This window comes from Myotis myotis, unplaced genomic scaffold (assembly GCF_014108235.1).
Source record: "Myotis myotis isolate mMyoMyo1 unplaced genomic scaffold, mMyoMyo1.p scaffold_m19_p_9, whole genome shotgun sequence".
NCBI lineage: Eukaryota > Metazoa > Chordata > Mammalia > Chiroptera > Vespertilionidae > Myotis > Myotis myotis.
Genome location: NW_023416401.1, coordinates 58,301,379 through 58,318,452, shown reverse-complemented (window position 1 = coordinate 58,318,452; position 17,074 = coordinate 58,301,379). Strand labels below are relative to the sequence as shown.

Sequence of the window (17,074 nt, the reverse complement as noted above, 5' to 3'; positions counted from 1 at the left end):
GGTGAAGAATATGTAAGTCATTGAAGTCTGTGAAGTGCTTAGCTGTTATAAGCAGATTAGGTGAGAGGGACCCAGCCATTGGCAGGAGCAACCGATAGGCTCTCAGAGGGTATGACACCTCGCCAAGCAGGCCTTCTCAGCCCTGAACCTCCTGCCAGGTCCTATTCTTCCCGGTGGTGGGCCATATGGTCAACTTTCCACCCTGTGTATTCATTTTCCCAGTGAGTCCCCAGCATCTGAGGTCACCCAAGAACATCTCTATTCTCTGCCCCTGTGTTCTGCACATTCTCAGTCATCAGAGTGGATGTGAGTGAAGGTTTATTCAAAGAAAGCAGTGAACTCGAGTAACTCATATTGGTGGAAAGGACTTCCGGGAGTAGGAGTGGAGGGGGTGGTGTGAGGGGATGAGTGTCCAAGGTCAGTTAGGGCCCAGGGGAGCGGTGGAGTGGCTGGAAGATGACCTGGCTGATCTGGCCTGGCATGCTGTAGAAGACGAGGAGGAGGAAGATGATGATCAATGCCAGCAGCACCAGGAGCACCAGGATGCGCCAGTACCGGCGCCAGATGAAGAAGACGCAGGTCTTCAGCAGGTTCACAAACCAGTTGAAGGAGATTTTGGGACGGCTGTTGGGGAACAGGGTAGGTGATCAGGTGACTTTGGAATGATAAGGAAGCCCTCGTCCTCTGGCACCTCCAACTCAAGCTCCAGCCAGCCTCCCAGCAGCCCACTCACTTGGGCTTCTCCAAGGGCTCAGGCTCCTTCCTCCCCATCCCCACTGGCCGTTTCTCCACCTCCTCCACCGTCAGCAGCTCAAACTCTGCCTCCACCTTTCCCTAGAGAAAGAAGAAACAGGCTGAGCTCTTAGGTCAGTGATGGTGAACCTATGACACGCGTGTCAGAGGTGACACGTGAACTCATTTTTTTGGTTGATTTTTCTTTGTTAAATGGCATTTTAATATATAAAATAAATATCAAAAATATAAGTTTTTGTTTTACTATGGTTGCAAATATCAAAAAATTTATGGTGACACGGCACCAGAGTTAAGTTAGGGTTTATCAAGATGCTGACACGCCGAGCTCAAAAGGTTCACCATCACTGTCTTAGGTGGCTCAGACCTGGCTCCCTGCCAGCCCAGTCCTGGGCCTGGCTGCACCCACCCTGAGGATATAGACGTTGCCTCCGGGGTCTGCAAACTCTTAAGTCTTCTGGCCGGCCCTTCCTCCTCCCCGCCACCTCTTCCTGCCAGCCTGGGCCTCCCGCTGCTCCCGCTCCTCATCCTCTGGCTCCTGAAGCTTCACCACAGGCCACCAGCCCCGCAAGCGCAAGCGACGGCAGCGGAACAGATTGCACCTGGGCCCAGCCCCATCACGGGCCAGCTGCACAGAGCAGAGCTCTGGGCCCCGGGCTCCCCGCACCATGTCTGGCAGCTTCAGCTCCAGGGATCCTGCAAGGCCAGAGCTCCCTGGGTTAGGCTGGAGACCAATGTCTGCCTGAGCCAGGGGCAGGAGGCAGCACAGTGGGATTGTAAGGGCATCAGAAGTTAGAATGTGGTGGTCAGGCACAGCTACGGACCACACACCGCAGCCCCCAATGAAACAGGGTCAAGGGCGGGACCAGACCCGAGGCCTGAGTCGGGGACTTTGGGAAGGAATGGAGGGGGTGATACATAGGGCTGAATAAATTCAGTAATTAGGCCAGAGAGCAAAGTTAGTGACCTAGGGCCTGAAGCCCAGGATCCGGGGTGAGTTAGAACAGGGAACCAGGGCCAGGACAGGGCAATGAGGGCAGAAAGCAGGGCTAGGTTAAGGTGGAGGAAGGCTTCGCAGTACCGAGGAAGTCATTGGCGGAGACGCGGTCATAGTCCCAGACCTGCAGGACCAGCACTGCCGGCTGCCGGAACTCAGCCTCTTCCAGGGCGAAGGGTCCAGGCCGTCGCCGGATGCTCACCCCCAACTCAATCGGCAGGTAGTCAAAGCGGGACAGGAAGCGCCAGTTGAAGTTTCCCTCCCCAGTCAGAGAGCTGAAGTACACGTCTGTCTCCTGCTTGTCCTGCTCCAGCCCCTTCACCCAGCTGGAGCCCGGGGGAGGCGAGGGGCAGTCTGAGGGGCATCAGCTGGGACCAAGCCCAGGACCCAGCTTGCCCCTGCTCACCCACCACCCCAGTCCCTCCACCCAGCTCCAGGCATCTTAGAGGGCTTAGGGGACAGGGCTTGGCTCAGCCCCAGGGCCCAAGCCCCAGCTGGCAATCTCACCTCAGTATGCAGGTACTTGTACAGCCCAGCGGGCAGGCCTACCTTTTCACGTAGATGTCACTGGACATCTCTCCAGTGAGTGGGTTCACGTCATCCAGAACCACATCCTCCGTGTTCCAGATGATGACTCTGAGCTCATAACTAGGGGGTGTTTTGGGGGGGAAGGGGGGGTTCAGATTCTTGAGAGGAATCCTGGGAAGGGCTTCAGGAAGGACCTGGGCCAGGGTCACTGACATTCATTGAGCACCCAGTGTGGGCCAGCTGGGTGATCAGGCTGTCTGTGGTCCCGTGAGGGGCAAGTATCACTGACCACCCTCGCCACAGCAGGTGACACCCAGCATGGTTTGCTGACCCAACTGAACCAGCAAGGTTCTCCCTCCCATAAATTTGGAATTAAATCCTGAAAAGTTGAGTCATGAAGCATCAAATGCAGGGTTGGAGCCACAGTAAGCCAAAGTGACATGCAACCTGAAGTTTTGGGGTGCAAAAGAGGGGCACGTGAGCAGAGAAAGCCAGTCTGCAGAGAAGTGGGAGAAGAGCAGAGTGGCAACGACAGCATACAGCCCCCGGGGCACAAAAGGAGGGCCTGCAACATTCTTGTTCCTCCCCCACCAGCCCTGGCCTTGGCTGTCACGGGTTTCCTGGGTATCTTCTCTTGCCCAACTCAGTGGTTCTCAACCTTCTGGCCCTTTACATACAGTTCCTCATGTTGTGACCCAACCATAAAATTATTTTCGTTGCTACTTCATAACTGTAATGTCGCTACTGTTATGAATCGTAACGTAAATATCTGATATGCAGGATGGTCTTAGGCGACCCCTGTGAAAGGGTCATTCGACCGCCAATGGGGTCGTGACCCACAGGTTGAGAACCGCTGCCTTAGGGGCTTTGTAATTGCAGCTCCCTCTGCTAAAAGGTTCTGCTTTAGATCTTTGCATGGCTCACTCGCCTTCTTCATTCAGGTCTCTGCTCAAATGTTACCTCCTCACAGGCCTTCCCTGGTCATCTAGTCTAAAAAAACCCTCCACTCTCTCTGTCCTCAGATTCTGCCTTATCTGTCTCTTTAAATAGAAAGTAAGGCAGGGTGGGCACTTCATTTTGATGACCACTGCATCCTTAGGTCCTGCCACCTAGTAGATGCTCAAAAAATGTTTGTTGGGTAAAGTAAAATACTTTATGAAACACATTTTGGACATTTTTTTACCCCCACTGATTTAAGTTTTTATTATGGAAATTTTCAAAAATATATGTGACTCTGAAAATTTTTTCACCTAATACTAATCCAAGAGCTTACACTTTTAGCTTATTACTGTTCTTCGCTCCAAAAGCAAAAAGGAACCTAGGAACATTTGCTATTGATTGAATATTGACAGAAGAGCCCTGACCAGTTTGGTTTAGTGGATAGAGCGTTGGCCTGCAGACTCAAGGGTCCCAGGTTCGATTCCGGTCAAGGGCATGTACCTTGGTTGCCAGCACATCCCCAGTAGGGAGTGTGCAAGAGGCAGCTGATCGATCGATGCTTCTAACTCTATCCCTCTCCCTTCCTCTCTGTGAAAAATCAATAAAATATATATATTTTTTTAAAAAATTGACAGAAGAATCAAATCTTCTTGACAAGATTCAGATCCACAAAACTGGATTCAGGGAAATTGGATCTAGTAGAAATAATAGCCACAAAAGAAAGCCATGTTGGTTAAAGCTATAAGTAGCAAAATATGATATGGGCAAATCTTTCACTGAAATGTCCCTGCCCAAGGATAATTTTTGTAATAAAATAATTTCATTTAAATAAAAGTGAAAATAGTTTAGTTTTACTGTACAGAAAATCAAGCAAGGAATTAAATTGAATTAAATGTGGTTGCTCTTTTAGAGATAGAGAGAATGGAGACAAAGAAGAGAGCTTTACAATGAAGCATTTGGAACATTTAGAGGTCAAGAAGAGAGGAAGCTGGCAAAATTGATGAGAAGAAATGGTCAGGAATGCAGAAGGAAAACCAGGGTCATGAAAGTTAACAGAGAGATTTTCAAGAAGGAGGGTGGGTCAACCGTGCCCACTGACTTCCTGAAAGATTGAGTAAAGTGAGGACAGAAAAGTGACCACCTACGACCAGGCCCTTGGCTGAGTTCCTCTTCCACACTGCCTCTAACTGCTGGAGCTCTCAGGTCCTCACATTTTTCTTTTCTCTGCTTCCTAGATGGTCTTATCCATTTCCATCTATGCATTTACAGCTCCAAATTTTTCATTTCCAGCCTAGAACCCTCCATAGAACTCTGCTTATATAGCTAACTGCCTGGCAGACATGTCCACTCATAAGTCTAATAGACATTTATGTCAAAGTAAACATATCCAAAAATGAGCTTCTGATATTCGATTCTATCAGACCTTCTTCTCTTGTTTTCCAGAGTAAATAGCACCATCTACATAATTGTGCAAGCCAACATCTTGGGAGTCGTTCAATACTTTTCTTTGCACATTTGCCTCATCCCCTATATATATCCATTAGCAAGTCCTAAGGCATCATCTCCAAAGTCCAAAATTGCTCTTGAATCCATTCATGTCCCTCTATGTCCACTGCAACCACCCTAGATTCAATTCATCATCAGTCACTTGGATTTGCACCATGCCCTCTTTAATAATCTCTCTGCTTCCTCTCTTATGTCATCCCTCCCCCACCGGTTCATTTCAAGGATAAGTTTGAGCACATCCCTTCTCTTTTCAGAACCTTTACTGGTAGTGGCTCTCCATCACACTCAGAGAGGAAGCCAAGGTCATGACAGTGGTCTACGCAGCTCCCACAATCTTCTCTGACCATCCTCCTCCTTTCCCCCTACACCCTCCAGCCTTATCTATTCTGCTCACTCTGCTGCAGTCACACTGCTTCCCTTGCTCCTCCTCAATCACACCAGGCATGCTTCATCTCAGGGCCTTTCCACATGCTGTCCCTTATGCCTGGAGCAGCCTTACAGACATGGTTTGCTCCTTCATCTTCTTCATGTCAACTTCACAGTGGCCTACTGCCCCCACCCCTTTTAAATTGCAACACTGCTCTCTAATACTTCCTTCCTTTATATTCTCCCTGACACTTATCCTTATCATACTTCTTAAATTTCTACCTTTTTGTTTACATGTTTCCAGCCTCCACCCCATCACCACCACCAAAACATAAGTTTCAGGAATTGTGGTGGGCAAGAATGCTTTTTTATTTCACTGCTACTCCGATGCCTAAAACAGTGTCTGGCACAGTAAGTGTCATGAATACTGATTGAATACATGAATTACTACCTCTTTTGAGAAGAGGATCAGAAAAACACTGACATACCTAGAGCAGCTTATAGAATTCATTCAGGTTAGTGAAGGTCAAAGATGGAAGCGACTGGGACAAGTGTATGTGGTTACATAATGACCTGGTAACTAAGGACCATTTGACTAATTCCTCCAGTAAGGGAGAGCAGATAAAATCAAGATCATAGGCCCAGCTGGTTTGGCTCAGTAGATAGAGTGTCAGCCTGCAGACTGAAGGGTCCCAGGTTTGATTCCAGTCAAGGGCACATGCCTGGGTTGCGGACTTGATCCCCAGTAGGGAGCATGCAGAAAACAGCTGATCAATGATTCTCTCTCATCACTGATGTTTCTATCTCTCTCTTTCTCTCTGAAATCAATAAAAATATTTTTTAAAAAAAAAATCAAGATCACAGCTGTGGCTGTGGGAGCAAGGATACTTCCTGCGATGTAGCAGGAAGGAAGGAGAGTAGATGGATACAGAAATTGGCAAAGGTAGTAGGCTGGTTGGAGGAAGGTGAGGCTTCCCTTTTATCTATGAAACCGGAGAAGAGGTTATTAGCTGGGACGAGTGTGGAGGAAAGGACAGGGGACATTTGAGGAGAGGAGTAAAAGCATAGGATTCTAGGAGCATGGGAAAGCAAGTTTATTGGAGGAGACTGATCTAATCCCCAATAATTTCCATCAAGCTTCCTCCATAGGGACAATCATCTTCTCATTCTTCTGTAAAGCTAAGTAAACGCAGCTTCCATCTGCCCTTGGGTCCAAACAGCCACCACCCTGGAGTTGGCACAGAGATAGGCTCTCAGCTCACCTGCTCCCAGCCACCAGCTCTTCCAACGCCTGCTTGAGTCGTGTGCAGGCGCCAGAGCCTGGCCTGCGCTGCAGACTCTCAACCTCCTGGAGCCCCTGGTCCTGCACAACGGAGCGGAGCGAGAGGGTCAGAGTCAGGAGTCCCAGACTCCGACCTTCTTTAGACCGCTCCCCACCCCAGGACCCCCCATTCACATCGCACCTCCTCGCCCCGCCCATTTTTGTCTTTAAGATGTTGGTGGATCTGTTTTTTCTAGCACCCCTACTGGGCGGGATCCCCCAGTAGCTTTACCCATGTCCTTCGCTGGCCCCTTCCTGGGTCCAACAATTCTGGATCCCTGAGCTCCCACAATTCTGGTTTCCTCAGTGCAGGCTCGAGCTGTGCCCTTTGACCCTCTGGCCTTGGATCAGTCACACGGGTCCTGGCTCCCTGTTGCTCTACCCACTAGCCCAGCTCCAGAGCTCCCTTCAAAGACCGCGGTCTCCCCGATGCCCCTCTGGCCCAGCCTCTCCCTGTGGGCGCCTGCCTCACTCTCACCAGCCTCTCGGCCACTTTCCGCACACAGTTACTGCTCCGCAGGCGCCATGTGTGATTCTCCCAGCGGCTCCACACACGCTCGCATGGTTTGCAGTGACGCAGGGGCAGGCATTGGTCTGGACCAGGGCGAAGAGGCGCAGAGGAGGTGAGGGGCAGTCCTGGGGCCGCTGGGGACCCCCCAGTGCCCTCCTTCTAGCCACCAGGAACACTCACCCACTGCCATCCATGGGTTCAGGCCGCTGAGCAGGGGTCCCCAGCTCCTCCTCTTCCACCAGCCTGACTCCCACCTCGGACTCCAGCAACGGCTGCGCCTCCTCCTCCCCGCCCTCCATTCCCTCCCGGGTCCTGGGCCCTCGGCCCAATTGCTCCTCCCGGCCTGCGGGACCTGCCCAGACAGAACAGCAAGGGTCAGAAGGCACCTGGCTGAGGGGCTGACCCCTCCCTCAGCCTCCTCTGTCTCAATAGAAGTCGGCGTCTACCCCTTACTGAAGGTTAACTGTCCCTTCCAGGAGCCTTAAGTCTGAAACAAGGGTGACCACCCTCAAACCCATGACCCTCAGAGGTTTCAGCTAGGCCACACACCAATGGAGATCTCGAAGATGATGGGCTGGGAGGCCATGGCAGGGTCGATCATGGTGGCCTCGAAGAGCACACCAAAAAGCAGGAAATCTTCACAGGGCGCCAGGGCATTCTGGGGAAGACAGTCAAGCTGGAGTCAGGCCCACCCTCCCAGGTTACAGCCCAGACTACGCTTGGCCAAAATGCCCACAGGAAGATATTGTAACCAAGGCCCCGGAAGAATCACTGCAGGTATCCCACCTCCCTCTCCGCCCCTGCAGCCCTAACCCACTGGATCTGGGGCTTGTTCTCTCTGGCCCATCTCAGATTGATCAGTCCCACTTCCCCACAAGTGTATATATACAAGAGCCACACAAACTGCCGTCTTCACCCAGGTCCTGCAGTTGAGAAGGCCCCCCCTCCCCTCGCGCGCGCGCACACACACACACACACACACACACACACTCTGTATCTAATGCCTTGGAGCCAGTTACACTCCAGGGCTGAGGGTGATCCGCTCCATTGCTAAACTCCGGCCCCCACCTCTGGCAGTGGCAGCAATTCCTCCACTTCCACCTCCATTGCACTGGGAACTTCAGGCACTGGCGCTGGCATCTAGATGCTGTTGAATCCTCGCTGGGGTCTGGCCCCGCCTGGCTTTCTTCTTCTTTCCCATGAGCTTGGACAACCTGGACCCCTGTGGAGCCTGGAGAGGCTCGGGTTCAGCTCTCCCTTCCAACACCTCCATGGACACAGCCACCAGCAGGCGGCCCCGGAACCAAAGGCCTTGGCCCAGGCCTTCGTTGAGATTTTGAAGACCATCCCGGATTCCCCCAGTTGGGGGCGAGCCGTACAGAGGCACCCAGGCTGGACCGAAGGTGGGGTTAAACCCCGCTGTTGGGGACAAAAACAGTATTTTGGAGAGGAACATGGGGCTGGTACTAAGTCAGTCTATGCACTATTTCCTGCAAGTTCCAGGGAGCGGGGTGTCCGATTGGGCCTCTGGGAGGGAAGTCTGTGTACAGCTGTGGACGGACAGCTGTGGACCACCACCTCGGAGAACTTCTAAACCAGCTCAGCTCCAAGGTGCTGCCAACAGTTGGTGTCTAGGCTCTAGGGCAGTGGTTCTCAACCTTCCTAATGCCGCGACCCTTTAATACAGTTCCTCATGTTGTGGTGACCCCCCAACCATAAAATTATTTTCGTTGCTACTTCATAACTGTAATTTTGCTACTGCTATGAATCGTAATGTAAATATCTGATATGCAGGATGTATTTTCATTGTTACAAACTGAACATAACTAAAGCATAGTGATTAATCACAAAAACAATATGTAATTATATACGTGTTTTCTGATGGTCTTAGGTGACCCCTGTGAAAGGGTCGTTCAACCCCCAAAGGGTCGCGACCCACAGGTTGAGAACCGCTCCTCTAGGGGAATCAGGGGCGGAGAGGTGGAGTCAGGATTGCGGCCGAGCTACAGGCAATCCCGTTAGGGGCTAGGGTGAATGGATAATGTGGATTTGCTTCTGTCCGTGTAAATCTGTAGGGAGCACAGGGCTGGAGTGGTTACTGGATGCGCAGCTTTCGTTAGGATTCTGTCCACGGAGCCAACCAAGGGTGGGGTTTGTAGTCTGGGGGCGACAGGTGAGTCGCCCTCGTGGAGCACAATTAGGCCTGTGGGTGGACCTGGCTTTCTGAGCGAAGGATGGGGGTTGCCGTCGGGGCGGGATCCAGGCAGACGGGGCCCAGGTGGAAGCGTCAGGCGTCCCCCAGATGCGCTCACCCGCGCGGCCCGCGTGTGAGATCTGCTTCAGGTCCAGCACGTGCGTGGCGAGGGCCACGTCCACCAGCGGCGCGTCATCCCGCAGCTGCAAACGAAGGCCGCGCGTCAGCGGCGGGAAAAGCTCCACGAAGCTCAGCTGCTCGTTCCACTCGGGCGCCGCCGCCTCTCCGCGCACCGACGTCTCGCCCTGAGCGCGCAGGCGAGGACAGGGGGCGGGGGGTCAGCGTGGGATGCGGGTCTGCGCTCGGCCGAGCGGGGACAGGAGGGACTGACCTGCTGGCCCAGGAAAGACACTCGCACATAGGGGTCCACGAGGACGCACCGGTCGTGCAGCGCGCGGGCCAGGCTGCCCAGCAGCCCCGGGCGCAGCGCCGGAAGCCCCTCCGCGCGGTACACTCGCACGCGCAGCCGCGCCCACGGCCTCTCCGCCGGCACCCGGCGGGGCAGCAGCAGGTTCCTAGGGGAGGGGCCGCTGAGAAGCCGGAATCTCCGCCCCTTCACGTCCCAGAGGCCCTGCCCCATCCTCCTCTTCCCCCCCACATCACCCCGGCTCACTTCTCGATGTCTGAACTGTGCCCCGGGCCCAGGGGTGGCGGCGGAGGAGGCAGATCACCGCGCGCCCTCAAGGACAACGTGACCTTGACGAAGCCTTTGGTCCCGGCGCAAGTGTCCCGCGGGTCATACAGCGGAGCCCATTTCTGGTAGAAGTGGCCATCTAGGAGCGGAGGGGCGGGCCAGGGGTCAAAGGAGAAAAGCGAGATACGTGGGGCGCTTGTCCGAGTGGTAGACAGGGCTGGGGTTCATGTCCCGCTCCGCAGGGAGGAACAGGAGTGCATGGAGGTCAGCGCTCGGAAGCGATTGCTGTCTGACACGGATCAGCCCAGACAGGTCAGTTTCTTGTCCTGGCAGGTAAGTTTTCATGAGGGACGGGTTCAGTACCTGGCTGATCGAAGATAATGCCCAAGTCCTTCCTGAAGGTGCCGAGTCGGGTGCCCACAAAGGGGAGGGTCTGCGAGTGGAAAGCCTGAGGAAAGTGGCGTTAATCCTGGAGGTTCGGCATCCCCCCTTGTCTAACAGAAACCTCTCACCTCAACCCCCTCACCGTAATCTCCAGCAGCAAATCTTGGAGGTGAAGTCGGGTCTCATGAAATTCGAACAAGAAGTACTGGGTTGAAGTGGGGAAACAAGGAAGATGAGAGAAGGTTATATGGGAAAGGTTCACACCAGCGGGACTCTGCCTCTTGCAAAGAAATGCTCTACTTACACCTACACCCCCCGCCCCATGGCTCCTCTTTGCACCCTTTAGGCCTAGCACTTGGCTCAAGTCCACCTCCTAGGCCATGCTCCCAGACAGCTCTTTATTCTGGGTCCCATCTATTCTCTTAGGCCTCCCTCCATCTTGGCCACACCCACCTCATTGTAGAAAGGGCATTTGTCCCGCCCTGTGTAGTGGTGACCGGGCGCTGCTCCCCAACACGCACAGCCATAGGGGTTAATGTTGACTCCCACCAGCTTCTGGGCCTCCAGCACGGTGACCCCCACCTGAAGGGTGCGGAGGAGGAGAAGAGGAAGCGAAGCCTACCAAGGGGGGGATGGGGGTAAGCTCCTGTGGTGGAGGGCAGGGGTTTCCCAAGGGTTACGGCCTGCAGGGAGAGCAGTACCTGGAAGTCCTGGGCCCTGGGCACCTGGAAGGGATCCCTTCGGGATAGGCCCCGGGCTCGGCTGTGGGAAGGGACATGATCAGGTGTCACTTCATGTCCTCCCACCACCATACCTTCAGTCCTGTTCGATGCTGGAGATAGATCTCCGCTTCCTCTGGACTTTAGGACTTTGAGTCCTTCTGATCTCATCTTGCCCCCATCTCAACACCCAGAATTTGACTCATTCCTGGAGCCCTAAAACCATTCATTCATTCAACAAAGATTTACTGAGCACCTCCTATGTGCCAACACTCTTCTAGGCACTGGGACACTGCAGTGACAAAAAGAGACAACATGTCTTGCCCTCATCAAGTTTTCATCACCTACCTGGGTCCCGTAAGCAGTATGTAAGTCAGAGTCACTGTGTGTATCTATGTGGCAGTGTCTATGCCTAGGAGGAAGGGACCATTAACCCCAGGATATCCATTCCTCACCCATATCCTGGAGCCAAGAATTTGTGAGCATGGACGGACACTAGGCCTGCATGTCTGAGCGAGTGAGGTTGACACACTGGTAGGGTGTGGGAGCAGGTGTGCAGGGTGTACAAGTCACCTCTTGAGGGAACTGAACACGACGCTGGAAAGCTCCACATCAGGCTCATCTTCCAGCTCCAGCTCCAGCTCATTGTCCTCATCGTCCTGCTGAGCTAGGCCTCGAGCTAGCCTGCAGCCCAATGCCACGGCCTGCCGCTCCAGCCGGGCCGCCCCAGGCCTGCTAGGAAGAGCCCTCAAGGGTGTCTGGGACCTGTCACACATCTCTGGGTACCCCTTAACTTCCCTGACCCTAGAACTGCCTCTGATCCTGAGACTAACCCCACTGATCCCAGGACTGACCCCTAACCTGGGGCATTTCTAGTTCCAGAATTGACTCCTGATTCTGGGACTGACTTCTAACCCTGGAATTGATCCAGTATTCACCCCAGACCCCACAACTGACCCACATCACTGGTTCTTAATCTAAAGAGTGACTTGGTGACCCAAGATCATCCCCATATACTTACTCTAGCTCCTGGAAACCCACATTGGGGATGACCAGCTCCGAGCTGAGAAGAAGAAAAATGAAGGAAATGAAAGGGCCAGGCCAAACTACAGAGCTGCAAACTGGGCAGCATGAATGCCAGGTCACCATATCCAGCAGAGCCAGAGTGGAACTGGGTACCACATCTCCCTCCCCAAGGCCTACCTGGGTGGGGACCACCAGCTCTTGCTTGGGTTTGGAGGGTAATGATTTACCTGTCCTGAGTGGGTGCCCCAAAGTCTTCCTCTGCCCAGGCTCCAGTTGCACCCTCTGGGGGCTGGTACTTCAGGTCAAGCTCCACCTGGTTCTGCAACCAGATACACAGTGTGGTCCAGGGCCCCTCAAACTGCCATGGGGCTAAGAGAAGCCCAAGGACAATGCCTTGTCCTCCACCTATAAACAAAGACCCTCCTGGCCTGCATCTGTGGTGACTTGTAATTCCTCTCTGACCATTACTAATATTGACTACTCACAACCTATTAAGAACTTACCATGTGCAAGTTATCTCTTGAAGGGGCCAAACAGGACTCCAACATTCTCCGATTGCCCTTGGAAATCCATTACTGTGGCCTTCACAGCTGAGCATGGTCTGGCCTCTGCAAACCTTTTCAGCCCCATCTCTTAGGGATCTGCTCCTGCCCTGCCCTCCAGTTATGTATTGTCAGGGCACTAGGCTTTTGCCCATGCCAGTTCTTCTGCCTGGAACAATCTCTCCTCTGAGTTAACTCCTATCATCCTTCATTCCCAAGCTCAAGCACTACTTCCTCAGGGAACCTATTCTGACCCCCAAATAGACCACATTCCTCTGTTATACACTCTCCAAGCCCTCTACCAGCTCTCTTATAAGACTGGCCAGTGACAATTTTACACTTCTTTGTGTGGATATTTGTTTAATATTTGCCTCTCTTTTAGCTATGGAGCTCTAAGAGAGCAAATTATCTGGCTTTGTTCACCACTCAGTCCTCATTGGTCAGCTCAGCACTTGGCTTATGATGACAGTTCAACAAATGATGACAGACTGAATGAAAAGCTCATTTTGTATGATTCCACAGAATGTAAATGAGGAAACAGCCTAGGAAAATTAAATAACTTGTTCAAGTTCTCAGCTGGGAAATGGTAGATCTGATATTTGAACCCAGGTCCATTTCTACCAGGCTCTACTGACCCCCATGACACACCAGGAAAGTCTAGCCAACTTTATCTTTGTCTCCCGCAAGACTTGTGCCTAGGGCAGGGAGCAGCACAGTACTTCTTACCTTTCCCCATTGTCACATCCCTGACCCTCAGAGCCCACGTGGGACTTCAGCAGGGGCTGCAATGAAAGGAGCCCTGTCTCAGGGGGAGGGGTTTACCACTTCTGTCTGGGTCTAGTTTTTCCCCTCTGAGAAATGTAATCTTCTATGCAGTGGTTCTCAACCTTCTGGCCCTTTAATACAGTTCCTCATGTTGTGACCCAACCATAAAATTATTTTCGTTGCTACTTCATAACTGTAATGTTGCTACTGTTATGAATCGTAATGTAAATATCTGCTATGCAGGATGGTCTTAGGTGACCCCTGTGAAAAAGTCATTCGACCGCCAAAGGGGCTGCGACCCACAGGTTGAGAACCGCTGATTTAGAGGGACTCTGAGGCTTGGGGGTGGCAGGCTAGGGGCTGGTGGGACTCACCGGGGACACTTGCAGATTCTTATCCACTAGGGCCTCCTGCAGCACCAAATGCCGAGCGATCTGTAGCTGCTGTAAGGAAATCACCAGGGTCCCCAGAGGCCTGTGGGTGTGGCATGGAGCAGAAGAGTGACCCGGAGAATGGCCCCAAGCCACCACAGGAGCCAACCCTCCAAACTTGAAGCCAACTTATAACTGATCTTTCAAACCTGGAATCTCCCCCCACCCTGCCCTGGCCCCAACATGGGGTTGACTCCAAACTAGGCTGATCTGGGAAAACTATCAATCAAAGTCCCCCATCTTAATTCTGATTTGTCTCAAGCTGGGTCTGACCTCTCAAGCTTGAGACTGACCCCACCTCCTGAGACTATACCTCTCAAAACCCAGGAATGAACCCTCCAACCCCAGGATGGACTTAGATGGGACACAGACCAGCTTTTCCCCATCCAGGACTCAACCTCACTGACCTCACCGATATCTGCTTCTTGGCCACAGTGAATTCTCCTTGTTTTCTGGGTAAAACCTGCTCAGAATTGAATCTAGTCATTTACCATCCCCTCCCCATGCAAAAAATTACACACACACACACACACACACACACACACACACACACACAATCCTTGGCCCAGAGTCCAGTCCCCCTAGACTCACTTTTAAAGAAAGGTAGAAGATAGAGAGGGAAGGAGGCACAGAGTTGGGTATTGGACTAAGAAGACAGGGAACAGGCTATAGAGATACCCAGGGATGGGTCTGGAGGCCATGGGAATAGAGCTTTCCAGTTCCAAAAATTCTTAGCACACCCCTGCAAGCCTCACCCCGAAAGCTGAGCCTCACTTGTCGGTCATGAGTTCCCGGCAGCCCCGTCAGTCGCCGCACACACACAGTCAGAGCCATCGTCCCAGGGCCACTGGCTCTACCTCTACCCTCCTGCCCATCTTCCCACACACCTGAATCGCCTCTGAGTCACTGGATTCACGCAGCAGCTTTCAGCAATCCCTGCCCTTTAGTCAAACAGACAGCAGGCTTGGAGGTCATAGGTGGGGAAGGAGTGGGAGGACTGAGAGATGGGTGTAAGGTCCCTCTGGTCAGCTCAGTCCTCCCTCCTTGAACAACCTTCAGCCTCCGTCCTGCATTCTTGTGTGGTGGGAGCTGGGACCCAGCAGAGATGGAGGCAAAGGGAGAAGATAGCACCCTGGTTTGGTCCAGCTAGCCTATGTGGCCTTCAGGGCATGGGACCTCACGTAGTTAGGGCCTCGTTCACCTCTCTGTCCTCATTGCCAAGCTCATTCTCTGGTTACATTGTAGACCCTCAAAACACTGACTGAGCCTGGCCGGTGTGACTCAGTGATTGAGCATTGATCCGTGCACCAAGAGGTCACTGATTTGATTCCTGGTCAGGGCATATGCCCGGGTTGTGAGCTCGATCCGCAGTAAGGGGTACGCAGAAAGCAGCCAATCAATATTTCTCCCTCACTGATGTTTCTCTCTCTCCCTTTTCCTCTCTCTCTAAAAATCAATACAAATATATTTTTTAAAACACTGGCTGAATAAACGGGTGGGTTAATAGATGAATCCTGTAGCCCCCAGCATTAGTACTGTAGGCACTCAACACATTTATTGAATTAATAAGTGATTGAATATGTCCTTAGCTTGCACATAACAGGTGCAAAAGCACTTCTTAACCAGAAGCCAGAGGTTCTTGAGGTTTACTAGTGGGACTGTAGATGAGCTCCAGGGAGTCAGCAAACTCTTAAAATTCTCTGTAAAATATTGAGCACATGTGCATTTTTCTGGACATAGAACTCCTAGCTTAGGACAATAACCCTTAAACAGATGTGTAGTACTTTTACTAAATGTGTGAAGGAATTAATGGATCCTGTAGTCTTGAACCAGTGGGTGACAATAACTATGTTCTGAGTGTATTTCATGGCCATCCACCTAATCGTTCTACTTCATGGCACCTCCTATGGGCGGGACTTGTGCTATGACACCCTGAGGGAAAGGGTTTGCAGCCAGAGATGAATTGGGCATGTTCTCTGTCTTCCAGTAGCTTTGTGGACTCCAACATCAAACATAGCCTAAATTACAGTGGTCGGCAAACTGCGGCTCGCGAGCCACATGCAGCTCTTTGGCCCCTTGAGTGTGGCCACGAAGTTTCAATTGCACTGTACGTGCGTGCCCGCACGTGGTATTTTGTGGAAGAGCCACACTCAAGGGGCCGCAGTTTGCCGACCACTGGCCTAGAAAGACTGCAATCCCCATCAGAACAGAAACAAGTCAGGCTGGGTGGCTTGGAGGAAGCCCCAGAGGGGTCCCCTGGGGAGGGAGCCTTTAAAACGGGTGTTGAGGACAGGAGTTGAGCAGAGATGGCTATCCAGGCAGTGCGGAGCAATGCAGGGTGTGTTCCTGGATCTGTGATTTGTTCAGTTTGACCTTCATGTAAGGTATGTACAGCTGCAGCAGATAAGATTAGACCCTCTCTCGGCCTCAACCCCTCTAAGAACTGCCACTTCCACTTTCTAATATTCCAAAGAAGATGGGATGTAGTGGAAAGAGTACTGGGTTTTGAAATTCTAATCTCTATCACCCATTGTGTGGTTTTAGGCACGTCCTTTCTGCCCTCTGGACCTGTGTGCTTAGCTGCGCAACGTGCACAGGATTCACTGAATTGCTTGCAAAGCATGGCCTTAATCAGGACCACACATGTAGTCATTAAAAATGCATATTCCTGCCCAGCCGGCATGGCTCAGTGGTTGAGCGCAGACCTACATACCAGGAGTTCACACGGTTCAATTCCCACTCAGGGCACATGCTGGGGTTGCAGGCTTGATCCCCAGTGTGGGGCATGCAGGAGGCAATCAATGATTCTCTCTCATCATTGATGTTTCTACCTCTCTCTTCCTCTCTGAGATCAATAAAAAATATTTTAAAAATAAAAATGCATATTCCTGCACCCACTCTAGAGATGCTAAAGCAGAATCTCAGGGTACACCTGGGAACCTGAATCTCTATACGCTGCTGCACAGGAGTCTGTGAACCTCTGGTCTCTTGGCTGTGGCCATCTGTGATTTCCCCATTCCCTTCCCTGCGACTCAGTTGGCTGGTTTTCGCGTGGGTATGATGTTTGGTGGGCGGGTACTGAATTTTCACCCCACAGACCCCTGGCGAATATAGGTCTGAGAGAGAGACCCACAGATCCCCTGATGTCAGAGTTCTCAAGGCCTCGTGACTAGGATGAGAGGAGGGGCCTGAAGGGTTTGCAAAGCAAAAGAGACCAGATGTTTATTTAGAAGTCCTCTGGGAGATCCCTTGCCCTGCTTAGCATTCATTCATTCATAAATATTTGAGAGCCTATTACATGCTAAGCCTGTGGAAGGTACCAGAGGATGTAAGAAGATAGGAATTCTTTTAAGCCGAGTGCAGGGTCGGATAGGGTGCTCTGGGAAGTGCTGTGATGTCAC

At 52.1% G+C, this 17,074-nt stretch overlaps 1 protein-coding gene across 1 annotated transcript; it reads right to left on the bottom strand.

The window, feature by feature from the left end:
• Positions 1 to 394: 394 nt before the first annotated feature.
• Positions 395 to 14,507, bottom strand: LOC118663310 (fer-1-like protein 4). Its single transcript, XM_036322764.1, is given in 26 exon segments — positions 395 to 624; positions 734 to 834; positions 1,160 to 1,446; positions 1,832 to 2,073; positions 2,297 to 2,485; positions 6,349 to 6,449; positions 6,886 to 7,001; positions 7,103 to 7,270; positions 7,468 to 7,576; positions 7,987 to 8,044; positions 8,046 to 8,337; positions 9,231 to 9,417; positions 9,504 to 9,687; positions 9,786 to 9,945; positions 10,170 to 10,254; positions 10,333 to 10,395; positions 10,644 to 10,663; positions 10,666 to 10,715; positions 10,717 to 10,772; positions 10,892 to 10,952; positions 11,483 to 11,641; positions 11,931 to 11,972; positions 12,163 to 12,254; positions 13,617 to 13,801; positions 14,077 to 14,136; positions 14,429 to 14,507. Coding segments are annotated over 26 exon segments (3,348 nt in total). The 3' UTR covers positions 395 to 422.
• Positions 14,508 to 17,074: the final 2,567 nt, after the last annotated feature.